The sequence below is a fragment of the Anser anser genome, assembly GCF_964211835.1.
Source record: "Anser anser genome assembly, chromosome: 2".
Classification (NCBI taxonomy): domain Eukaryota; kingdom Metazoa; phylum Chordata; class Aves; order Anseriformes; family Anatidae; genus Anser; species Anser anser.
This window is the reverse complement of record NC_139721.1, coordinates 33,566,438-33,594,110: the sequence shown is the minus strand read 5'-3', so window position 1 is coordinate 33,594,110 and position 27,673 is coordinate 33,566,438. Positions and strand designations below refer to the sequence as shown.

At 38.8% G+C, this 27,673-nt stretch overlaps 1 protein-coding gene across 4 annotated transcripts in view; it reads right to left on the bottom strand.

Moving 5' to 3' along the window:
* Positions 1 to 27,673, bottom strand: part of STAU2 (staufen double-stranded RNA binding protein 2) — a 168,185-nt gene that overhangs the window by 136,952 nt on the left and 3,560 nt on the right. For all 4 annotated transcript variants that reach the window (XM_083822663.1, XM_083822666.1, XM_083822665.1 and 1 more), the window contains exons 2-5: positions 12,673 to 12,880; positions 11,479 to 11,609; positions 7,173 to 7,332; positions 4,699 to 4,834 (exon numbers count right to left, since the gene is read on the bottom strand). In XM_083822663.1, coding sequence (XP_083678789.1) covers positions 4,699 to 4,834; positions 7,173 to 7,332; positions 11,479 to 11,609; positions 12,673 to 12,871 — 626 coding nt within the window. In that variant the 5' untranslated portion in view covers positions 12,872 to 12,880. The remainder of the gene's footprint in view (positions 1 to 4,698; positions 4,835 to 7,172; positions 7,333 to 11,478; positions 11,610 to 12,672; positions 12,881 to 27,673) is intronic.

Here is a 27,673-nt window from a genome sequence, read left to right as displayed (position 1 = left end):
ACCATACAGATTTCATCAGCTTGGGTGGAGATGCAATGTAATAACAATGGCCCAGTGATGTTAACCTAGTGAGTACCACATCCACTAGCTTGAGTGAAAAACCATGTTAGTACATCCATCCCTCATCCACTTCAAGCAGGACTGTATTTTAACTGTTTAGGTGCTGCTAAGAGGGGAGCAGATTCCTTATTTAGCACAGGGAGAGACTCACCCAGGGCTGCCCTGGCGTTACACAGCCTTAAACGCCTTACCCTGTGCCATGCTGAGAGGTTTGTGTGTGCAGTCATGGAGCCTGCCTGCCACTTGCAGCTCTGTAACCTTCCACCTGCGCTGCCTGGCCAGTGTTTTCCAGTTTGGCTGGCTGGATTGTTCCCTTGCTATTCTCTCCATGCTGCTATTCTCAAGGCCTCACACCTGAAAATACTGATAACATTGATATTCAATTTGATAGTTGAATCTGCACCATACCATAGTCCTCCTCTCCTCTGTCCTCTCCCCTTGGCAATAACTTTTGGTATATATTTGAGCACTGGAACAGGCTGCCCAGGGAGGTTGTGGAGTCTCCTTCTCTGGAGATATTCAAGGCCCGTCTGGATGCCTACCTGGGCAGCCTGCTCTAGGGAACTGCTTTGGCAGGGGGGTTGGACCCAATGATCTCCTGAGGTCCCTTCCAATTCTGTCATTCTGTGATATTACTGAGCCCAGCAACATGCATGCACAAACCTCAATAAGCAGTTGACATTCAACACCTGCCCTGATGCAGCACCACCACTATCATAAACAGGAACAACCAACAGGGTTGTGAGCAGGTCATTGTAAAAACCACAGAATAACTACGGGAAAAGCAGAGGATGTTCATAGAGGATGCACCATCACTTCCCTTTCAAGCTGGCCAGTGGGAAAAGTTTCCCTTTTTCTTCCTCTCCCTTGTTTTCCTTTTTTTCCCCCATAAAAGTAACTTTCACCTTCAGCATCAATTTATGCTGTCAGCTGCAGACCTTACAATTGCATTGCTGCATTTTGTGTGTAAACCTCTTCCAACATCCTCTGTGCTAACACTCCCGCTGCCCATATACATATTATACATACACTCTACTCCATGTGCAAGTGTAGTTCTCCTGACCCCTCTCTCGTGACAGTCTTGTGTGACTAGGTGAGGAGACATTTAAGGAGAGATGTTAGTCAAGCTGTAACTTCTCCCTTCCTCTTACCCCCCAGCTGATTAATTTCTAAGCAGCTTATCTGCCAGGACTAGAGGCAGAAAAATTGCAGGGAAATACAGGCTGGGCACAATGGAGGAGGAGGAATAAAGGCCACCTCAGCATAAATCATTTTAAGCTGACATGGAAGCTAGCTCTCAACTTTGCATGCAAATAGCAGCTCTTAGACGACACTTCCATGAGTTACTGAAAAGGATCTTTTGTGACACTTGAAACACTAGACTTCACTGGTCTAAAGATGTGGGATGAACTCAGTACTTTATTTTTCCCCCCTCAAGTAATTTGTCTTGCCAGAATCAGAGTCCCTTAGTACAATCTCTTAACCTTAATCTGTATTTTAAAATATTTGAAAAGCACATTTTTTTAAACAGAGATCAGTAGGAAATTTAGTTTAGAGTATAAAAGACCAAAATGGCTTCCAACTTTCTGCATATTTAGTATCTGTTTTAATAACACAGCTGTTTCCTCAATCTAGAGTCAGAAACTGATGAAAAGTACTGATTGTAGCATCTTACCTACATTATTTTTCAAAACAAGTTTATAAACAGGCGATGTGGTCTCCATTTACTCGGGAAGTCCAACACTTCTATCCTATTACTCCATTGCTAAAAGTCAGCAAACAAATTCCAAATACACAATGGCAGCAAGTTATTTTAAAATGTAATAAATGTAAATACCATCCTACAGAAACAAAATACAGCTCCTGTGCTTCACTAACTATTGTAACAGATCTAGAACTGCCTTCAAACTTCCTCTGGTCAGGGCGGGCAGAGATCCCGAAGGAAAGGACCCTGTGCATTAAGGTGTCCGTGATGTGTGACGCAGCGAACCCAAGCAGCTTTCAGAGCCGTGATGTGCTGCACAACCCCCTTGGCTGCAGGGTCAGCCCAGCCACCTCGCTGCAGGAGAGGAGCCTACAGGCAGCTCTCCCTTGGCATCTCCGCGGCCTTGCCTTTATCTACCAGTGCAGCAGGAAGTTCTCATGAGAATGACGTTCCTGTTTTGACTGTAGAAATAACAGAGTTGTCTCCTTGTATGGAAACCCTGTAAAAGTTTGAATGACCTAAAAGGGGAGTCTCTGCTACAGATGAGGTCTGCATAATGTGTTGCACGTGGGTTGGAGACCTGTTTCATGCCACACCACTCGGGGCTCCCAGCATCTAAAGGGACATAAGATTATCTGCGCTACTCTCTTACAGTGTTTGCCCTAAGAAATAGCATCTAAATGATACCTTGTAAGTACCTTTCTTACTGGGATCATAACAGACCAGCAAAACAAGGTGGTGAACAATTATTTCCAACATAGGACAAGTCCCTAGACATTACAGTATGGCACCATTTGTCTTTCATCTGGTATGACTGTGTGTGCAGGTAGCTATATGTACAGGGTGCGCGTGCACATGCAGACAGACAGTTATTTACCTATTAGTTTTAGTTATTTATTAATTTAGTATCCACTACATTATTAATCATTCTGCAGAGGCTGCTGTATTCAACTAAGTAAAATGGGGCAGACAAGCAGAGATTTAGGCTTCTTGTCCCACCCTACCTATTTGTTTTCTGATCAGAAAAATCAAATACCCTTGCTGCTGCCTAATGCACCTAGAACAGTAGTGTTCTTGTACCACTGCACCCTAACATAGGAACAAAGTTCAAGAAAGAAGCAAACAACGATTGCAGTAGACATGCTATTCTTTTTCATTTAAAGAAAAAAAAAATCTTAAAAGTTAGCAACTGCTAAGTGTTTGGAGGTTCTGTTTCCATGAATATGTTTCAGTAACTAAGATCAGATTCTGGAAGTCCACATTTCGTTTTTTGCTAACCTGCATTTTTTCCAGCCTAGCCTTTTTATCTGTTAGTCGAACTAATATCATTATAAAAGCAATTAAAATAAATGTAAGATTTCTAAATATCAACAAAACTCATTTTAGGCACCACAGCCAGCTATTTAAACCTGATATATGTGAGTGGTGACTCTAGTCAGCAGCAGTAAGAAATACAAGTAATACAATAATCAGACAATAATCTGTACAGTAATGACAGTTTTCTTCCAGTTTTGTTTGTCTGTTTATCATTTACAATTCAGGTATTGTTCCCATAAAAAATCAGAATGAAATGCTACAATACAAAAGTTACCACAATTTAAAAATCTAGGGGAAAAAGAAAAATAAGAAGCCAATTGAAGTATTTTCCTTAGACTATTATGAAATGCTGTCTTTTCATTTTGCATTTTCACTTCAAACTCCCTAATTTTTAAATATTGCTATAAATTCAACTTCTAACAAAAGAGTAATTTTGAGCAAAAACACTTCTCCAGCAATCATAGACTCATTCTTTTTTATAGTTACGAGGTATATAAAAATTATTAGGGACTCCATTATGTAAACCCTCTACAAGAAAGGCAAAATCTTTCACTGCAAAAATATTCTGTTGGAAATTCCTGATCAGTTTTTGTTGTTGTTGTTGTTATTACACTTTGCATTAATTTTGGAACTTCAGCCCAAATACAAAAGAGGTGATCAAATATAGTTCCTCTAGGGGGAAAAAAAAGGGGGGGAGGGGGGCATGCACGAACTAAAATCTATTTCAGAGAAATAGCCCTTGGGATTCCAAAAAATACATATATTGCCTTAAGTTACTTCTGGATTGTTGCATTAGATACAAATTACATTTAATTCAGGATGAATTAGAACAGTTTTTCCATCTGTACTAAAATCATACAAACCCCAAAGATGAAGATGTTTCAAAAATTTAGAACATTTTTCAAGAAGAAGAAATTTCAATGATCATTTAAGAAAACTATTTCTCCCAATTAAATTTTCATTTTTTTTTATTCTTTAAGAATTTGACAGTTTAAAAACAAATTTTCGAATACTGTCTTTTCAAAGATTACTCCAAGTTACTACAGTAATTACAGCATTAATGGAGGGCTCTTAATATAGATTTCTAAACTGTAAAGTCTAAACTGTAAAGTAAAGGATTTTTTACTCATCAACACTGAAGATTAAGGAACTTAGATAGCTAATTTCACAGAATGGTAAAAATATGGAAACTTGACACCGGTTTCAAGCCCATTTTCAAAAAAACAGCCCTTCTAATTTTATAAACTACTTCTAAGAAAAGAGCGCTTTATTTCCAGTGCTACAGATTCTAATCAAATGACACAAAATATCAGCAAAAAAAGGAAAACCTCTCTCTGAGGATAATGTTCTGCCTCCTTACTGCTACGCCTGGAGACCATAACTCCAGTTTGCACACTGAAAAGTAGAAACAGTTATTTTACATGTCTTTATTCCTTTTGATATGCTTTAGGCACCCGTCTTCTTTAAGAAGGAGGTTGTGTATGCTTCTAAACGAGGCTGAACAGACTCCCCTTAGTAATGTCTTAGTTTTATTTTCCTCTGAAATAATCTATAAAGTTTATAAAGATTTAGCACACGTTAATAAGGAAGCATGAAATAATAGAAAAAGTACAAACCTCTGATTGTACATGCCCCGAAAATTATAATTTGCTCTATAATTGGGGATTGGCTTTGGATCTAACGGCCTGTAGATGGCAGGCTCTCCTCTTTTCATAGCCAGACCATTCAGCTCTACTGTTGGAGTTATACTGCCTGGAAAAAACAAAGAGTATACGTAAGGCACTTACATTACAAATACTGCAAAACACACATGCAGGATTGAAAAGAGCAGCAAGAGAGCTGTAATACACTCAGGAGGTATTTTTATGCTCTTAAATTAAAAAAGAAGCAGATACGATGATATTTCACCTTCTTTAAATCATGGGAATATAGGTGTCTGCTTAATCAAAAGCAATGAAAAAGAACATTTAAACCTTTATCTCAGTGTATTCTCTATGCAGTTTCAGTAGATTAATCTTCACAGATGAATGAGAAAGTCAATGCTATAATCAAGCTGGTTATTCACCTTTCCAAAGTGCTTATGCATTATGACAGTTTCTGAAACTATAAATGTTTCTTTCCACTGAACACCATTAAATAAAACCAAAAATCAAACAAAGAGGCATTGAAACGAAGAAGTAGTAATATGCATTACTGTAGTCATTTGGTAATGTTACAATAGAAGTTAGAAAAAACTTTTTCTTTGCAAGACTTGAAACCCCAAAACTATGACTGAAAGTTTGTGATCTAACTAACGGGAATGTTCTAACAAACTGGAAATACAGCTACTGGACATTAATGTTACTACAGCCATCTACTGGTAACAGAATATAAAAATAGCAAACAGGCACCACTTGCCCACTTGCATCACCTCCAAAAATTCCAAACACGAAGCTACGCTGCAGCTTCATTAAAATATTTTTTTCTCAAAAATAAAATGTTTAGGTACAGTATTCTCCACTTCTCTGTTGTACGAAAACCCTAAAGGAGCTAAATGCACATCTGAATAAAAAGGAGCTAGTATTTACTTAAAATATTTTCTTAGCAGTTTCAAATGAATCTAGTCTTAAAACAGTTACAATGAAAGTGCCAGTCTGGCCTTACAGCTTTATATGCCTAATGATGAAAGTTTGTATGCAGTATTTATTCAAAAACTTTTGTCCACTACAGTTTCGGTATTTTACAGAGCAAGGAATAACTGTGAATTCAACTCTGTATTAAAAATGCAAAAATGTCATTTTTATTAGAAGATACTTGTGCATATACAGTATACCTTTCTTAAAGCAGAATTACAGTATTGTGTGATACAAGTTTTAATGAATTCTTTTAAAGCCTACTTCTTTTGTTATCACCTTTTCCCTTTACAAATATGCTAAAAGCCCCAAAAGGCTAGAAGCTGAGTGATACTCTGCAATGTCAAGAAAAAAATCCAGGATCCTTTTGTATAGAGATCTGAGCCTCCTGTTTCCTAAACAGCAAAAGTCACACTGTCTGCAAAGGACACAGGGTAAAACCAGTGTCCTGGAGAAGCAAGGCATTGATCTCCAAAAGAGCAAGAGGATACTGTCACATCACTTGCAAACAATCCTTAATGCCTAATGCACTGGATAATACTCAAGCTCTCAAGAAAGTTAGTCCTGCTTTCTTCCTGAACAGAGGTTAACTGCAAAATGACTCCACTTTACAAAAGTGCCTGAAATATTTTATGTTTTTTAAGGGATAGTTGAACCAAAGGGAAATAAAAAGAGAAAAGGGGAAAAGGGAAAATATGAAAGTGTAAAAAGGAAAAAAATAATGGAAGAATCCATTTTTTCCTCACCGGTTACTTTCTTTTATATTAGCGTGAAATGAAGCTAGGAATAATTCTTTTTCCAATTAATTTGCTCAAACCAGACAGAACAAATCACCGAGGATGTAGCTGAGATGTGTACCTCAAAAGGCCTTGCATGCATAGAAGGCAACTCACAGGTAACAACTTGAAATGAAGGATGCAAGACAGAAACCTATGTTCTTTTAATTGCTCAAACAATTTCTAAAGCTGTTTGAGGGCTTTCTGAAAGCATAGACTGCTAAGAAAGAAAATCTGTCATGCAGGAAATTACCTCTCAAAGCTGCCATGCCAAAACCTGACCTTATATTTACACCACAGATATAATTTCATAGGATTGGACTGGATAAAATTTGGCTCTTCCATTGGAAAATTAGCAAAAATAACTTCCCCCAAAAAAAGAACAGAACTTTACTATGCTAATAACAGTCAGTTCAATCTGTTTTTGTCTTCTCTGTCTATGGTTGATCACATACAGTCACTTTGTATACAGCTGAATATTATGTAAATAATATTCGCTTAAAGTTCAATTGTTTTAAGTATGTGCATTAAAAACTCTCCTGTGCAAACTCACTAGAGGTTCTTTATTAACTATCTTACCTGTAAAACAATGACATTGATTCTCATCCACCAATTAAACCTATATCTTGTACCACTAATAAATAAGTTTAACAATATTTCAACAGTTCAACATGATTTATTATGCAGAGGAAATTGTCATACCTGGATTATTGTTAACATTATTTTTGGGTGGTCTAGGAGTTGGCTTGGGAAGGGTAGTTTCATTCAATGCTTTGCTAGCAGCAGCATGTTGGGCCTTTTTAATACTGCTTCCTTCAGCCTCCCATGTCTGTTCTCCAAGAGTCAGTTGCACTGTGAACATCTTCAAGACAAAGAACAGGTAAAAACTGGCAAGATTATCACAGCAGATCAGATCAATCTGTATGAAAGTCTGTGGGCTTGAAGAGAAAATGTACCCTCTTTTCATTATAATGCAACTCTCAGATAACACATCTGATTCTTACAGAGATCAGTGGGTCCTTAGCAGAGGGCAACATTTGGCCTTATAGATGACAAAGTAAAATAGCATAATGCTAGCATCAACTATGAAGAAGAGAATACTATTTAAACCAAGTAATAACAACCATGCAAACCAGTCCTTTGTTCTTGGATGACTACATACAGGTCAGTTCAGGTGACATTGCTTTATGTGTTTAAACAGTCACTTTTGCTTGTCAATAACAGGTAAAGATCTCTACTAAAAACACAATTTTGTAATAATTCTGAATGGATATAAATAACTGTACACTCTTCAAGAATTTTGAAGAGAATTTGGCCCAAATACTTCTACACAGTTAAAAAGATTTCCTGCGTAACCTGATTTCTGAAAAAAGAAACCGTATTGCTAGGGCAGTCACAACTCAAACATATTCAACAATATAAGGTAAGAAAGAAAAAAAAGTTTTATCTTTTTGAATGACACTGCAGTTTTTCGATGTTGATTCTGTAGTGGACAGGAACTGTAAATTCAGAGTTCAGAAACTGACTGCTGATAAAACCATATACATTTCAAAATCTGTGATAAAGGATTATTTCAAGCAGTATCTATGCTATGCAAGCTGTGAAGATAAATCTCAAAGCATATTTAAGATACTACATAGAGTATATCTTCTGTATGATATGTATATGTTTTGTTTAAATTTGAGCATCTAACAAAGAGAGGATAAAAAATAAGAAATTATGTCTTTTCCATATGAATACCAAATATATAAAGCAGGATTTCATTGCCAAATATACATGGTAAATGAAGATATACCTACCTGAGAAAATGGGCTAACTTACTTGAGGCAACACAAAGAAATGCACATATTAGTGTCAGTAGTATACAAAGCAAATGTTTTATTTGGATAGTCATTTGCTCTATACTTTTTAAAGTGACTTAAATTTGCTAGATTCAGAACCAGTTATCTAGGGATAGGCAGGATGTATAGCCCTTAAATCTGCCTTCACATGTATTTTTATTTAGCAAGTACCTGCACACGAGCATTTGAACACAAATATGTATATGTCTCCCAACACACGCACGTAGTACATTTGAATTGAATTCTATAAATACATGCTTTTATCTTAGCTACAGGCCTGAATTTTTGCCCACTGTAAGTTTCAGAAACACAGTGCAAGACTGTGGATCACAGCGCCTAGCACCATTTCATTTTTTCACAGCAGTCATGACAATTTCCTTGTAAACAAGGTGGAAGCAAAAAAGCTAGTCTCTAAATGTTGCATCCTGTCAAGTGCTACCCCTCAGACTTGAAAGTTAAGCTGGGTATGAGAGCTAAATACCCATATCTTATATACATTATCTATGAACATACATCCTTATTACTAACAGAACTGAAAGAAATTATCAGTGTAGTATTTTCACAGGGGGAGAATAATCTTGAATTTCAATAAAAATATATTTGGTAACAGCTACTTATCTATCTGTAACTCCCTTCTTAGTGCTTAGAGCAATAAATTAGAACAATTTAAGTTAAAAAAGGGCTTGCTAAGTAAATTTCTGGAGCTGGAGCTCTAGTCTTCTCACTTATCCCATCTAAGAAAAACCTCCTGAAAAGAAAAAATTAAAAAATGTATGTCAGAATTTAATTAAACACATAAAATTGGCTAAAAAAAAAGTCTGGAGTAGCCAATGAATAAAGATTCTAAGTTCTCAGACCCAAGCTGCCAGTTCTGCTACACAGGCATTTCTCACCGGTTTTTGTGGAAGTTTTTATTCCTTCAGTCTAACCTAATTACCTGATGGCAACAGAGCAGAAATGCTAAGGCCTATCATGCCTTGCCCTTATTTTCATTCGACCAAGTTCCTGAGGTCTGACAATTTTTTCCTCCTCACTTCTGCACACCAAACCCTCTCTCCTGCTTCCCAGCCTTTTGAAGTGCTATGTCCCTCAGCAATCTGCTCTTTTCTCTGTACCACTCTAATTTCTTTCGCCAGTCTTTCTTTTAAGTTTGTCTCCTGAGATGCCACTGACATAGAAGCACACAAGAAAGGATCAACCTGACAAATACACTTGAAAACGTAGTTAATGCTAACAAAAGACCTGATTTTTCTTATGATGAAGGATCTAGTTGGAGGGCAGGCTCCTAGGCATCCTAACCACACTGTCACTTCCCTCACAGCTCTGCTGTTTCTAGCTTCCCATTTCATCCTTGTTGTCTAAACCTCTTTTCCAAAGATGTCTAGAAAAAAAGGACATACAAATTTACTAGCATTTCTGGCCATGACACAGGCAGCTGTCCTGTAAAGCATGCCTCTGAAAATCACGAAAACCACTAGTGGACAGGAACACAGTTTGCATAAGAACAAAGCAAACTGAGAAACTCCTTAAATGGTGAACAGCAGCAGCAACACATCCTTTAGGTCATGTTTTCTAGAGCAGACTCAGCTCTGTTTCACATATTCTATCAGATAAATCATCACGTTGCTAGCAATACATTATCCAAAACTGCTAACACGGTCGTAGTTTCTGTGTCTCTGCTTTCCACAGAGCAAAGAAATACTAGTCTGCATAATCTTATTAATATCACTCTTGTTCTTCATCCTCTCCCCTCCTGTGTTGTTCTCACTTGCTGCACAGGCCCAAATTAGACTTAACATTCTTCTGAGCAACAACCAATCTGCACAGCATGTCACATTTTTTGATCACTATGAACATAATTAAAAGTAACGAGGTAAATTGAAAAACTGAAAAATTAAGAAACCCTTGTTAAATCTGGCTTTCAAAAGCGCAGCTAACACAGCCTCAAGTAATTTCAGTAATTCCAGTTCCTTTAAAAACAGTAACAAATATATCTGAACTACATCTTATCCCGCTACACTGTAGTAGAAGTGTAACACAACTCATATCCCTTTACTGTTGAGAAATACAAACAGTGCCCACCACACCTTTTGGCATGACTGAAGCACTTAAATCCCAGTCATGGAAAAAAGTAACCAAATAAATATGCAGCAACTAGGTGAAAAGCAACAGAAAGCACATCAGATTTAACATGTCGCAACGTAAAACCAACCAGTGAATCACCTGGTCCTGAACGCTTCCAGGGGGAGGATGAGCACCTCAGTTGCCATTACTGATGGGCGACCCTAAGAGCTTGCTGATTCTCGGCAGCCCCGCACCTGCTGACATCATTTCCACCAGCATGCACAAAACCAGCCAAATCACACTGTCAGAAATTTGCATCAGCTCTGTGCTAGCCGACAACATAATGGGCAACAGAAACAAGGGCTGAGGGAAGAGCCCACAGCTAACTGAAACTGTTTACTGATCGTGAGAATATCCCTCCATGCTCCTTATCATCTGAAAACATCCTAATTCCTACCTATTAAATGAAGCTGGATATCCGAATTGACATGAGAACTGACAAGAATTAACTGCCAGCTCACTATAACCTTTAATGCTATGATCATATTAGGAGCCCTAATATCACTGCAAACCTTAAGGTTGCACAAAATTTAAAGGAAAGAACAATAAAAGAGTTTGTGCCCTCAAATGCGAGATCCAAAGGTACAGTATCAATGGACACAGAATCATATCAATAAGCACTTGAAAAATATCAATTGGACTATCTTCATAGTAACCTGCACTACCATGAAAAAAATTCAGAGGTAATTATCAGAGGCAAGCCAACTGGAGAGAAGGATTCACACAGCTTAAAAAGCAAAAACCCCATAGAGATTAACAAAGGGTGGTGATACTCTGCAAAGACCTTCAGAAGGTCTTTATAGAGACTAACAAATATAAACTCAAAGATTTAAGTCAAAGTAGGGTACAAAGGGATATAAAGGGCTCCAACAGAGTCACAAACATACTTTCTGAAAGCAAGAAAAATAAAGCAAACTCAAAAAAATGTTAGAAACCCTTTACACTAGAAACACGGTTGTGTTTGACAAGTGAACTTGTCGAGATCATGACATTATTCGTTCAGCATTTAATGTTTGGCTCATAACCTGGAAGTGTGCCCTTACCTTGGCATGAGCAGGCCCTCGTTCATTCAGAAGCTTATACTGGGGTTGAATTCTATTGAAACGGGCTAACTCATTTACCAGACACATTGGAGTTTTCTCTTTGGGGTTTGCCATGTTATCTTGGAGAGGAGCTGTAAATAAAGAGTCTGTAAAGTTCTTGTGGATAAATGTATTCTTCACAACTTTGCAAAACTTTGCAAAAGCACTAGTATGCTTAAAGAAAGAATACTTTGTCTAAAAAATAATTTTTGTACATAAGCTAAATACAATGTTTAAATACCATTTACATATTAATCATAACAGAATATGCATTATATAATGTTCATTTTGAATACATGCAATTAAAAATATTTTTTTTCAAAATGTCTCTATAGAAGATGACAGTGGAGATGGACATATACATATGCCACATTTTCTATGTCACCAAAATGTTAATTGTCAGGAGTATGCTTGTTATATGAATTGACTACTCTTTCAGAATGATTTCTCAACACTTTGAAGCAACACTGGATAGCATAAAGGTTGCAAGATAAATACAGCAGATGAAACACTGTGGTCCTCACTTGCTGGCCCTCCTTCCCAGTTCTCAATGCTTGTAATAAGTCACTCTCTGAGCACTCCCAAAGAACATCTCCCTACTCCCTCTTAAGGATTCTGTTCTGCTTTCTTAGACTATTTACTTCATGTATACTGCCTTAACATTTTTTAGCCTCCTCCTATTTCTTTTTCAACTTGTATTTATCCCCTACACATGCTTTCACTGCTTGCTTAACTTTTTAGGATAACATTTCTGTATTTAATACCCCGTGCAGCATAGGAACTACAGCATTTATTAGGCTACAAAGGAAACACCAAATACTGCCAAGCAGTCTAAAGACATTCTGTTCTAGGGAAGAGAAGTACACTTGGAGACCTTCCTGCACGACTAAAACTCCTCTGTAAAAGATACACTCAGAATTTGACAAAATAGACATGTTCTTTCTGAGTTTTTATACCATTAACCAACACTTTACTGTAAATCTGAGCTCTGTTAAAGAAACTTAATGTAGTAAACAGACAAGTTAGCTAAAATATTTTTCTACAGAATTTTCTTTCTTTACTTTTACCCTCCTTAAGACTTTTTTTTTTTTTTAAATTAACACTGACGAACAGATTCACTTGAACAACAAAGAAAACAGAGCTGGACCAACATACCTGGTGAGTTGCTAGCGGGAGCAGGATCCACGGGGCCAGCAGTAGGACTGCTACAGCTGGCAGCCGGTTCCGAAATGGATCCATTCATGGCAGGTGGCAGACCCAGCGTGTTTGTAGTTGTTACTGGGAGGGGTAGCACCATAGGGGACATGGTAGGTCCGGACAGGTTTGCTGTAGTCTGCATCTTAACTTGTGCCATTGTCTATCGCTGTAATAAACAAAGTACTATGAGCAGGGCGCTTTGCGTTTTGAATGCCGAGTGACAGTATTGATATTAACAACACTTCTTTTTGCTACTGGATCTGGGTCACAAAACTAGTCACCAAAGTCATGGCCCTGCAAACATTACTTCCAAACTGATGCACGGAGAAACAGTTGTTGCTCGCAACCAAAGAACATGACTAAAGCAGAACCCGTGTGTCCTGGCTCTAGGTTTTGTTGCTCAACTGTGGGATGACCCTGCCTAAAAAACAGAAGGAAGAATGATTATTCTAGAATAAAATTCCATACAGATCTCCTGATGATGAGATTAGCACTCACCAGTTTCTCCAAGAGCTGATCTCTATGCAACGAATTGTAGTAGCAATAGTTTTTCAAGTAAAGTGCACACAAAACATCAAATAGGGCCACTAGAGAAAAACTCTTTTTTTTTCCTGCCTGTTACCAAACTAGAAAATAGATGAAATAAGAACAGAAAAAAAGGTTAAAAAAAAAAAAAAAAAGAAAAAAAAAAGAAGGCAATAAAGCTTACTTATCCAGGTTACAGATGGAAATTACTCATCCAGACTACAGGTGTAACACTTCAATCCCTGTATAAATTACAAACACAAATACCACAGATTTCCCATATTTGCCTACAAAGCTGCGTATAAAGCCTTTACCTGGAATACGCCTGATATCAATTATCTCCCCCCACCTACCCAGCTGGGTCTCTGTACTGCCAATACATTTTCTCTGGCTAAGTCTGTACTCATAAGCGAAACAGGGTCAGAGCACAGCTCCTTCACGCTATTTATTCACTGAGAGGATGCTCTTTGGCTATGTTTTGGCTACCAACAAAACCTCTTGCAAAAAACACATGGGAACAGTTCAGAGGGCAGCCAGCATCCCAGGCAATTCACTAAAGCAAGTTCACAGGCAGTCATTATCCAGGGGAAAGCCACAGATTTCTCCTGTTGGCATCAAGAGCAAACAGGACGACCTAACACTGTCACCTGCTACTACTGAGTAACAAACACCAAGCATGGGTTTTGGGGTTTGTACACACTAAATGTAGTGGAGAGACAAATCCCATAGCAGCCAGGGAGCAGCCTGGTGACCAGGGACCTTTCCTGGCTGAAGCTCTGGTCCCTCTGGCCAGCGTGGAAGAGGACCCGAAGCTCGTCTTCCTCCTCCTCCACCACATGGAGCATCACTACCGACAAGCTCTTCACTGCTTTTCCTGGGGTTATTCTCTCTTCTAAGCATAAAATCCTATCCAACACCTGAAAAAACTTTCTAATTAGTGTCTTATGGAAATGAGTATGACTCTATACATTTTTATGTGATTAAATCAGTATTTTCCACCCCCAAAAACCAGTTCAAAAATACCTAAGTATCTCTAGTTAGAAGGACACGGTTGGTTAAAATCCTGCATCATTAGATACACCATACAGTAAAACTTCATTATACAAATGCAGCTGTGCTAAAGTAAACTATATTACTGTGTATCTGTGCTTTGAAGACGACATTCAGATTGGAAGGACATTTTTATTACTTGGGGAAGATAGACTGATTTTAATCTCTAGAAAGGCAAAAGTAAAAAAAAAAAAAAAAAAGCTGAGATGCAATCATTTGCCCTTTTCATAAACACCATAAGTAAAATGCTAACAGTGACAGAATTTAAAAATACATATGCAGTCAGCTGAGATACATTTAAACACTTTGTGTGCTCAAAAATAAGTATGAAATTCAGACTGCAAAAATTCTACTGTCATTTAACAGAAAGTGCCATACAACAGAGGAGTGCTGTTAGAGGAACCTCACGTAAAGATGGAGAAAGAGCATAGCTATAGAATTCTTTGCTATACTGTGTGTTTAACTCTGATTCTACACATATTACAATTCAAAATGTTTCTTAATTATAAGTATCAAAGTAAATAATGGCACAATCAGGCCATGGTTATTAAATATTTTTTAAATTAAAACCACATAGAAAATATGAAAAATCATCACAATAATTAATGTTTAAGAAACATCTTAAGAGTATTCACAGCATTTTAGCTTGCATCTGTGAGTATAACAAAGATCACTCATATAATACTGTATGAGATACTACTGAACGCCTATTCTCAGGCCTCGTCAGCTGTCAATTATCCTTTTGGCTTCCAGTATTGAATGTTTATTCTTCTTTTCAAGAAAGCAGAACATACCAATAATCAAATAAAAATCAAGTGTTTTATGAAGTATATTTATGGTTGTTATTGCTGTTATGTTGTATTGCTGTTTTAAAGGGATAAATCATAGGATTGATCCTTTTCTATTAAGGATAGAAGGCAGTTTGTTAATAGTATCAAGGAACAGGAAAAATGAACAAAATAAAGTTTAGGAGAAAAAATTCTTTGTACTTCAGTGAAGTATGCAGGAAATCTGAATAAAATCATAACATATTAGATGTTGGGGTCTGTTTATTTTACTAGTTTTCTTAGATATCTAAAGCTGAAGAACTCCTACAAGAAACTACAGATGTTTTGCAAATTAATCTGCATAAACAGAGATGCCCAGGAAGTAAATATAAGTGCAAGGACTAACCCTTCAGTACATGAGATATGTAGATTATTGATTTGTAATCAGTTCTAAAATCCAATTAGAGAAAACAGAGAGAACACAGTTGACATGGTGCTGTAATGTCATTTTCACATTACCAAGCAAGTAATCTTTGATGTCATCACAAAAACGGGCAAAAACTTGCATGCTACATCTTCTCTTTACGTATATTTATACCAGTGTCATAGTATTTTACGAAGAGTGAAGCACAAATATTTTGCAGCCCCGCAGCCACGAGCACAGAACCGTTCACCACCACAAAACAAAATGTAGGACCTGGGGAGAGAGATTTTACCAAACTGGGCAGAGATAAAGCATGGCAACGTAATTAAAACAACTGTAAATCTGCTACGTGGATATTTTTGAAAAAGCCAGCATACACGAGAGGGATAATTTATTAGGCTATTATGAGTATGTCTGGAATAGCCCCCACACCTCATTTCAAGTGGCTAACCAGCTCACGTCTATGGGACTGCCACATCAAAGAGCCTACAAAGGAGTTTTTCTTTATGCTGCGCAATGGTTACAGACACTCGGATCTTTGTTGGATATCTTTGTTGTGCAGCTGCTGACTGCCGCCTTTGTTGCTTTATAAAGTCACCAACTACCACGCCAACACATCGCAGCAATGATATTACTTGCAGTCTTAATCGCATACGTGTCTACAGAGCTGAAGTCTGTAAGGCACGAGGCTGCAAAAGCTTATGGTGCCTTCTAAAATACAGCAACGTTTTTCCTCTCTCAGTCCAACCTGCCCAGATACACTAGAAATCCTCCAGCAGGCACTTAAGGGGAGCTAAATACACTATAACTCCATTTTTCTTATTTTCAGCTTTTGAAAGCATTTTCTATATAGGTAATTACACAGGTTTCATTAGACAGCTTGGTATGAAGTAGAAAGTTAAACAACGTGTAAGCTGTGATTTTTTCTCTCATGTTAAAAAACAGGAAAAAATCCTCTCACACTTTGAAGTGAAAATATTACTGTCAAATATTCCATTCATTTTTCCCGTAAGCTGGGAAATATGTTAGCTTAGTTACATTCACAGATTCAGAATATTTTTAACAAATGCAAACAAACCTGTGTCATGCTAAAAAGCTCCACATGGCAAAAAGAATTACTTCTTTTTTTTTTCTAATGATTATCATTTCCTGTGCTTTTCTGGAACACATCAGCTTATTTCCTTAAATCTTATGACATAAAATATGAATGAAATGCTGAGGTGAAATGATTCTTAGAGTATGTCAAACTAATCTAATAAGCAAAGAAAGACAAAAGCAGATAAGACAGCAGAGAAGGCAGAAACACGAGCAAAGAGTTTTCATGTTAAATGTACTTTCAAATTGTGGAAAAACTGAAAAAGCAAAATCTTGACTTGAAATAGCAGCTGCTGGGTAAAAAAGCAACACAGCTGGAGAAACTAATGACCTGAATAGAAAATGGAAGACTGAAGTTCATCTGTGCAGAATGTGAAAATACACATGAGCATGGTGCTACCATACTTTCACACTACTATGCCATACAACTAAATGTACACAATCTATTCCATGTACAGGTGTGTAACCAATGACATGTTACACTTACTTGCAAAGTGCTTTAAAAAAACTAAGAATTGAGGGCCAGATTACAAAAAAAAAAATCATTAAAAAATGACATATCTTTTACCTTACATACTTCCACTTCTATATTCAAATTAGTGCCTATTTTTCACAACAGTATCACACTAAGGACTCCAGGTCATTTTCTGCCGAATTGCTACTCAGCATGCTATATGCCATGTTTTGCTTGTGACGCTGACTGTTTTGCAGCTAATGAGACTTTGTTTTTGTCTTCCTTGAATTCCCTTTGAAAATAAAAAAAGAAAAAAGAAAGCAAACTGGAAAAAATGATGATTTAATTTTTTCAGGATTGCGCTGATTTCTACTTCTAGTTCTAAAATGTCTGCAGTCTCCTCCAACCCTGCTTTGCAGCATCCACAAATTTAACAAGTGTACTGTTTATTCTATCATCCACATTAATGAAAATATTGAAAGGCACAGGACCAGCATTATAACAGACTGTGGGCAGTGTCTAGCTAAGCAGCATCTCAATGCCTTTTTTTTTTTCCAGACCAAGCCATTCTTTGGTTAGCAGCTTGTAAATGCAACTCTTTTGCCAAAAGTTCACAAGTCATCGAACCCTAATACAGCTAAAACTTTCCTAACCAAGGAGGGTTTGGGTTTCGTTTTAACCTAGAAATCCATTAAACTCTCCATTTTCCTGATATAACTTCATTCAATGTTACACAAAAGCATACAATACTGCCAAAAGGTTAAATGTTTATCCTCTGCCCTGCTTCTCACATTCGCAGTAAATATTTTGATACCAATGTGTCATCTATAAAGCTAAAGTATAATGTATGTATATGCATATTATATACATGTATGAAGTGTATATCTATGTGTGTAATATATATATGTATAAAAAGTACTACACAAGTCCTAAGCTTTCTGTATCTTCTTTTTCCTGTGGTACTGCTGCATCCAGCAGCTTAGTTGGGGATGACAGAAAGCATACAGCTCCGCATTACCTTCCGAGCAGCTGCTAATTCAATCTTTTCTGTTCTATAAAATCAAATAATGAGATAGCCACACAGAAACAGTTTAGCAAGAGCATGACTTAAAGCAACAGCGAGCAGATGGCTATCTAGAATTACTAACAAAATTTATCTTGGGTATACATTTTAAATAGGCAAAATTGACAAACTGCGCGTGAAATCGGTGTGCACAGAAGTCTCCGTGTATCAGTGCTGGTCCCCACTCTGTTTGTGCTCCCCGTTTGTTCCTCCATCAATCTGACGCTTTTTGCCTTACGAGGGATGGCTTGATAACAGGCAGTGATCCAACGCCTCGCTGCCGCAGCAGAGGACGACCCTGTTTGTCCTCTCTCCCCCCCAGCAGAAAGCTAATAGCTCCCTGATAATTCACCTCACTGAACCTGCTCACATGAGAGCGAGGGAAAGATCAGCGGAGAGCCCGTGCCCGTACACGGAGGGCCATAAACCCATGACCTGGCGTGGGTGCGAGGAATCAGCCCTTTCAACTCGCGCTAATCAGCTTAGCATCCCTGCCAAACCATACACTCAAGTTCAGCTCCTTCACGCTGTCCCACATAAAACCCGCTACCTCAGCCCCAGTGATTCAACCTCCAGACACCTGTGGCATTTAAAACAAAAAAACAAACAAACAAAAAAAAACAATGGCCTACATTAGGGTGTGGTAATTTCACTGGAAATCTGGACACAGCTACAAGCTAGTTAACAAATAAGTAATATACCACAGCAAGTGAAATTAGGGCTTAAAAGCATGTTACTCTCCTGAGGCATAAGAAAAAATAAATCACTAACTTTTATTATTATTACGTTTATTAAACAATTTACAACCAAAGATAAAAATGCACACAGTGAGGAAGGTGTTACAGGTTACAGACTAATACTCAAATGCAAAAGAGCCGCAAGGCTTACAGAAAAGTTCACCCACTTGCTCAGCACGAAGCATGGTGGGGAGGCAGGAGCAGAAGCTGCAAAGTGCCTTCCCCGGCTTTCTGAACGCAACGGGAGGTGGCACACACAAATCCTGGAAGGCCCGGCAGACGCAGGCAGAACGAGCAGCTGCAGATTTCTTTGGGCTTTCGCCAGGCCAGAGCATGAAATCCTATCACACTTTCAGAAAATACAGAAGTTATTTTTGTCAGGGCATTATCATCCACAGAGGAATATCCTTTGCAAACTCCTATTTATGATCAGTGAGAAGTTTTCTGAAGAGTGTTTCATTCCTGGCTGAAAACTTGAGAGGCGGGAAGGTATTTTTAGAGGGAAAAAAAAAAATCTGCACTCACAATAATTTTCAGCCACTTCTTCAAACAGCAGTCAGCTTAACATACTTTTTTAATTACTACACGGGACAAGCACATTGAAACAAAAAAGGGAGTTCAGACTAGGAAGGCTGAGCTAGAAGCTGTTTCAACTTGCAGACTTCTTTCACCATGAAACTATACTGGTTCCCTAATCTCCAAGACTAAGTTGATCCAAGATGCTACATGAAGCATGAGAGTCCCTAAATCGATGACTAGGTTACAGTTACTTGGGAATACATCTTCCATCTGTCCCTCATTCAATCCTTCTGTAGCAGCCCTCCTTACAGTGGCACTGTGTAATTTAGAAAAGAAAGGAAGATTTCCAAAGAAAAACAAAACAGACAAATAAGGTAACTAATTATGGAATCAAAAGGCTCAGACTTTCTCAATAAACAAAGTGGTCAAAGCTGGGGATTTTTATTTTTACTTAATTATTATGTGTCAGCAAAGGGACTGGAACAGAAAAGGCTTGCCCTGCAATTGTGATAAGATTCGTACAATTTGAAATACACAGTATACACGAGAAAGGAAACAAATATAATAAGCAAACACTTTGGAACTAGTAAATTGCTTGAGCCACTACAGCAAAAGACAAGTGACTAAAATGAAAGATGTGTGACCTGCAGGGCCATCCACATGCACGGTGCATCTCACACGGGAACAGTAACCTGCACCTCGGTAGGTGCAGTAGCCCCTTAGCGGTCCGTCCACAGTTTACCAGCACCATTTGAGATGTCACAGGACGTCACAGCTGGATACCTCAAAAAAGCAGAAGCCCTTTCTCAAAAGACCCATGCCTCATCTAGCACTGCACATGGCAGAAGGTTCAAATAAACCACGACATGAAAAGGCAATGAAATGGCATGAGGGTATGTGTTTGAACGAATGCATTACGCCACTAGTCGACACAGGCAAGGCAATCAACAAGTAGGCCTCTACCTGAGGCTGAATCACTCAGCTGAGTGACAGCTGACGACCAGACGAGGTAACTACCATCTCACTGCACTGGATGTCGAAATGCAGGCAACTGAAGCCTACTCAGTCTACTGTCAAACCTGTCTTAGACAAACAAGTGATCATGGACCTTATTAAAACTAACAGGCATAATTACAGAAGCAAATAAACTCCCATGAGAAGCGCTGCAGACAGAAGCGCCACACCTAATGTATTTGCCAAAGACTGGCATTTTCTTAAGGAATGACAGAAAATGCAGGGGTTAGGGTGCTGATTATAATTTGCACATGCAAACGTATACAGATTGTAAAAGCGTGTGAGAGGAGGACCTTAGCAGAAAGCAGAGGATGCTGACAGGAAGGACTGTGCATAACTCTTGCTCCTGCGGCAAGAGGAAGGCCGAAATGAAAATGCTGAGAAAGGAGCAACTTGGCCTGCACTGTATCCCACTGCACACAGCAAAACTGAATCACCCCAGGGCATCCACAAGAGATTTTCTTGCCTAGCAGAAAAATTATGGTCAGGTCCTGTGTACACTGAGCAGCCACCTGGGTGAAATGGAAACTTCACTTCTTATTGCGGATATGTAGCAGAGTTCCTAAGAAGAGAAACTTTATTAATATTCATCTTGAACCACAATGGAAAAAAGGATTGCTGGTCTCACAAAACAATCTCACTGATATCCAAGATCACTGAAGCTGAAACAAAACAAAAAATCCAGACATCTGGGAATTCCTCAGAGAACACGGTCTGTGACCAGAGCAAACACCTCTTGGGGAAAGCGACTTGGCATGACAGCGGTTTGAGAAGCATAATTACAGAACTCCTGTTTGAAATGACGAGGGAGATCAATGAGATTATCAACTCAACGATTTCAATGCCAAAAGAAAACTAGAAGATAATGAAAGTCAATCTGTTGCATCAAAAACAGAGCCAGCCAGACATTTCAATGCTTTTCAACTTGTTTATAACCCAAGGCCCAAGGGGGAAGGATTAGGCTGTTTCATAGAAATGCCCACCATCTTACAAAGATAAACTCATGAGGAAGTTTATTTATCCAGTTTTATTGTTGCTGTCCAGAAAACAGATAAAATGTGAGAAAAAAATAATAGGAAATTCCCAACAGCCAATACAAGTTAACCTAGTTCTCATGCTGCCACATATTTTATGCCCAGAAAATAAACTGAACCAGACAGACAGAATATTGATTCAGACACAGCCATCAGTTCGAACCAGCCAAGATATCCTGAATTATTATGGAAAAGAAAATGTGAAACTTTCCTCCACCCAAACAGCAAGATGATCACCAGAGCCTTCTTTTTGGAAGGCCTTCCACATCCCAAACCCATCGTGGTTTGAGGTATATCCAAAAAAATAGCTCATAGATGCCTTACAGATCAGAGGCAGAACATCATATGTACTCCACAGCACTAGAGGGTCATATCCTTGTGCATATGTCTAATGTAGCTGGGAGCAACCACTAATCCAAAAGACAAAAGCAGTACCATCACAACTCTTTAACAATCATGGTACAGAAGTGACCTAAACTACCTAGGACTTCTTTGTCTAGGGAGATGCACGTTTTCAGTCTGTGATAGTTTTTCCAAAGACAACCTCCACAGCCCTTGGAAAAGGGAGGGAGAGTAGTACAATCATCGTGAGAGACTACACAAACTAAGCTGGATTTCCAGGGCTACCTCAAAATTTGTCCATACAAAACACAGCAGAAAGCCTCAAGGATATGATAAATTAGTTTAGTACTCTAGAAATTGTAAACACAGAAGCTGAGTTTCATGGAAAGAATTATTATAAGTTTCTGTTTGTTTGTTTTTTACTTTCTGAGACAGGTCATTCAAGTGAACCATTGATATATTCCACTGGGACTCAAAAAAAAGGTTACACTGAAATGGTTATTGGTTGTACAGAGGTTGTCACACCATCTTACTGAAGTTGATGTGCAGGTAAACCACATTCGCCTTAGGTTAAACAAAAAGGAGTAGCTAAGCTTTTTCACGAAGGAAAATAGCTGAAAAGAAGGGCAGCCTAAGCCACTAGTTTAACAATCAATCATCAGCTTAAAAGTGCAGAAGGAGATTAAGTAAATGAAAAAAACATGACTCAGACTTGACATGCTGCCACTACAGAATTGTTCACAAAGCAGTAACTGGTTCCTTATTTGTAATATCAGAATCTAAACTGAACTCCTTCAAATTTTCTAGCTTCTTTTAATTTCTGTGATTTTTATTTCTAAATGCTGTATTTTTTCACTTTCTGCTAGCAACTAGTAGTTTTATTCCTACCATCTCAAATATGCTTTGATTGACTTTAAATTACAAAATAGTCTTATTTGAAGATTATTCTAAGTAAAAGATCCCCGCGACTCTAATTTTATTCTGAAGTATGCAAAAATTACTTCTCGAGTAAAAGCTTATTCCCTAACTACAAATTGCATATTATTAATGGAATTCAGACAATGATCGAGGTTTTCCTTGGCTGCCTGTGACAAGCTACTACTCCGATCATTTCAAGTAACATAGCTTGGCGAAGCAGCAGACACGTGCCTTTTTCTTCACAAAAAGTTACAGCCCTTGCTACAAGCCCTCCTCAAAATGTAATCACTCCCCTATAACAGCTCCAGGACCTTCAGAGAAGGATATTTCAAAGTGGCAGATGTTACGCTTTACTGTTGTAAGTAGATCAAATTCTGATTTATGTGACTTTTTTAAATTCTCCAGGAGTGTACTGAAATGCCTAAAAAAGAGCGTTTCACAGCTAAAATGGTGAATTCCCACCTTTAAGTATCATGCAGCTTCCCAGACACAGCTTGAGTGAAATTGCTATCTCCTGTTCATGAACCACTCCTGGAGCTCCCCCTTCATGCAGCTGTCCCATCAACATGTTTTGGGATGCTTGGATATAAGGTGATTTCAATATGCAGCTCCTAAGACTAGCTCCCTGCTCATAGCTGTAGCGCATCTTGTCAGATCAGTTCTGCAGTGAGTCCAGAGAAAGAGACGTCTTCCTATTTTACATGCAGCTCTCATCAGCTGGTGAATAAAGGCAAAATAATTACTGAGTATTGGATTGGCTGCACTACGTTCTCTGACTGAAGAAAAGCACAAGATGCAAGTTGTCAACTGGAGGAAATTAATGGTTCTGAGATGCTAAGTTTGGGGGCAAAGTCATGAACTGTTGCAAAACTGATGACACAAGCCTGCTTCAAAAACAATGAAAACAATGAAAGCGCAAAAATTAAGGAAGTGGACAAATCCTCCATAGCCAGTGGCGACTTGGTGACACTAACCCAAGGCTCCAGCAATCACGATGGGAAGAGACCCGCACCTGGAAGAGTCGCAGAAAAAGGCAAAGGGAACAAAGCTGAGTGCCCCCACCACTGGCAGCAAGCAGCTATCAATACACACTCTTCAAGCATCCTGAGAATGCAAAGAGTCATCAGCAACAACTCAGCACAGTACACAAGTACTGCAATGGCCTGTTGACTCCTTGTGGCAAAACCACGCTTTGGACAGAAATTAGGAAGTGGCGTGATGAAACATATTCTTACAAATTACTTATCTCCACAAGAAGGTGCAGATTACAGAAGATTTTGGCAATCCTGGAAGGGGAAAAAATCCTGGTGGTACAGTTATAAATCCTTTCAGTCAATGCAAGTTAGCAAAGGCAGAAAACACTGAAAAAAATGCTGCCTATAAGATCAGTGAGAAGCTAAACATTAAAAACTTGCTGAACACTGAGCACGCACATTCCAGCACAGCAGAGGCTACATGCATCTGGCAGGATGGCAAAAGGTTAATCTCTATAGTTGAATCAGCGAGGAGGATATTAAACTAACAACAAACAGCAGAAAAGAGGCCAGTAAAAAGAGATCTGGCTGAAATGGAGCACGGTGTGAGTACACAGAAACAGCATGACAAAAGCAGGAGACTTTTGCCTCCAACTACTTACGTACTAATGATTAGGAGTACCAAGTAGGATATATGGCAAGACAGCAAATAAGAGATATCAATCCATGTAGTTGCTGATTCAGAATAACTCTGCTTCCCCAGACTGAAGGGAGTTATAAGCTTAACTATTACAGAAAAAAATACATGAACTGAAACAGTGAATTAAAATTTGGAAGTACTTTTACAGAAAGAGACAGAAATAAAACAAAGGACAGCCTGGGCTAAAAGTGCAACCTGATTCAGTGGTAACATGAAGAGATTCACAATAAAAGGTAACAGCACCTATAACTGAGTGACGACAGAAAAAGAAGTTTGCATATAGGAGGAATGCCTGAACTGCTAGCAACAGTACCCTGACTACATGGAGACAGACTGGACGGGCTTTGAGCTCCACTTTAAAGGAATGTCTTTCTCACCACTCACTATGTTTTCAAGACTCTTGGGCCATTAACTCCAGCAGGGTAAAGTTAGCTTTTGTGAATCTGGAACCACCCTAAATCAGGGTGAAATAACAAACTTGCTTTTGAACTTCCAGGGAGCTAACGCTCCTGTTCATTACTGAGCTAAGAATCCTGTTTCTTACCTTCAAAACCAAAATTAAATAAATCAGAAACACTTCAAAAGGGAAGAAGGGACCGCTTTTCTAAGATCTCCAAGAGAACATGTGCTATTTCGCTATATATATAATATATAGGCACATATATATATATATATGTGCCTAATGGAGTCTTGCCTCCTGCCAACAGGAATGCTCCTCATTAGCAAAGGGAAGGAGTGCTCCTAGCCCGAAAGCCGTCCAGCATCTAGGCTGTGAGGTGTCAGAAGCAGAAGTCTCAGAGCCTGTGCATCTCCCCAGCAGTGGAGCAGAGGTCTGCAACCCAACGCAGTGGCGGAGACACACAAATCTGAAAAGCAGAGTGGGCCCTGGAACTAGCACTGCCTTGGCTGAACAAGTTAAACTGTAGAGTTCTGCCCTGAACTGTCTTTCTGAGGACCTTTTGTGATAGTGGAATGAAGAGAAAAATGCACAAACTGTACTAAAAAATTTGGCTGCCAAAACTGAAGATGTGAGGAAGCTGAGAAAGACCCGGGCCATTAGGCATATTAGTTTGATAGCAGCTGTGTCGCTCTTGCTCCTCATGACTATGAGGTGTCTGAGCAAAGGTAAACTGTGCAAGACAGTATTTGCAACAACAGCAAGGAAAGTTATTGTGCAGTTTAATGGTCACATGAAAAAGGGCCTCCAAAGCACCTGCTCTGGTGAGTTCCCGTTCACAGTAATTCCTAGAGCAGCCAGTTTCAGAAGAGCCCTGTATTACATACAACAGCTGGAGAAAACTGTTGGATTAGTTCTTCTCCAGGAACCGGGCAAATACCTACGGCTGCCTTCAAGTCCAAATCCAAAATGTCCTCATGAATGACAACGCCATCAGTCCATGGAAATGGGATCCACTCCTGGTATCTTCAATGACTTTTCACTTGTTTAATGCTTTGCCTTGGTGACGAAGGCTGTCCAGTTGAAGAAGGGTGAAGAAAAGACTGTGTGGGCCATCCTCCCGTTTGCAGAGGTCAAATCCCATATCTAACCCTATGGATTCACCTAAGAGAGAGTTTAGAGAAGTCCCTGAGAAAGCAGGGTGGGCTTTACCTGCCTCCTGATCCAGGACAACTTCTCATCCCCCTTCACCAAGGACAAACAGTCTCAACTGCAGTACAGAAGCTGAGAAGCCACCTATTTCATGCAAGACCAGTAAGCATGCTGGACTGAGTTACAGACAAAAAGGGTTTTCATGGAAACCTCTCTGGAGTAATTTTTGGTATTCATCAAGATTTCCAGCCTTTCACAACAGTTACAAAAAGAGACGTCTCTTGGGTGTATACTCTTGAGGAAAATTACTCATTGGCAATGTCTTTTTGAGGAACATTGCCACCACAGATGGAAGATAGTTCAAAGCAGGCCAGTTTAAGTACTATCAGATACACAAGACTGAAACTAAAAGCAGAGGAAACATTTACCACATATGAGAAAGGAAAAACCCTGCAAGCTAGTATCCAGGACTGAAGGATGATCGGAAGAGGAAAAAAAAATAGAACAAACAAAAATAGGTGATTTTTTAACAAGAACTTTTAGATTACTTCATGTTTTTATCCTGTCTGACATAGTCAGTGTTCCTATAGACTGTTACTTCAGTTCATTATTCGTCTCGGTACAACTGGATATGCTACAAACTGACCCAACATTGCCCTGTATCAACTCTGCAATTTCACCTTGGGAACAGCGTATCTTGATTTCTTCACTTCAAAACTTATCAGCTGTATGGATGCATCGTCTGGATGACACAGGAAGAGTTCTCCTTTCCAAAAAGTCAGATAAGCCAGCTGCTTATCTGATCAACTTCAGTTACTGACAACAAGCTGCATGTTTAGTGTACTGGAATTTCCTTATATTGTCTAACGCCACTTTTCTTAACTGAGTTTATTGTACAAGAAACTGGAAACCACAAGTGCATGACAGCTTCCAAAAAATAATAAATTAGGAATAGCAATAATAATAAAACACAGGTTTCTCATCTTCTGAAGAGTCCTTGTTCCCACAGGTGACCTTTTTCACTGCAAGAAGCTTCCCTTGAAAATCCAGTCTCCTACCCTCAAAAACATTTCCTCCAGCCAGGAGGCACACAGCACTAATTCCCTGTTCCTCAAAGCTGGCAAGCAGAGAAATTGGAAGCATGACCAATGTTAGCATGATCCTTTGGAGCTATTCAAGAGAAGATGAGACTGTAAACATATCCTTTGAGTGTGTGGTATTATTGTAAACATCTTTGTAAGCTGCCTTTTTCCAGAAACTAAGGATAGCAGGTTAACCCATACACACTGTAATACTTAGCCACCGGCTATTAGCAGGGACGTCCCTGAACACCAACCGAAATCTGCGCCCAAATGCTGACTTTTAACTAGTCTAACAAGAATCCCCCTCATCATTTCAATGGTGATTAAATTAGAAGATCATGGGGATACATAAACACACGGGAGTCACAAAATTAAACATTTTGTATGCAAAAAAAAATATTTACCAGGAAAAATAAGTTTCTGATTTTATTTAAGCATCAATAAATTTGTCACAGACCAGTCACAAACTATACGGAAGCGTACTCGATTACACCAAAATAAAAGATGCAGTGTGACACAGGTGAGTACCCTATGGCCCTGGAGTGCAGATCTCACTACTGGGAAACGTTCCAAATGCTGCCAGCTTAAAAACAAATAAAAAGGTGCTGCTGAGGTAAAGTACGAAGCAACATTTAACAGCTACAGGCATACACGTGACTTTAGTGATACACTACTACAGATGGTTTTTCAAAATTCATTTTTAGAAGTCGTG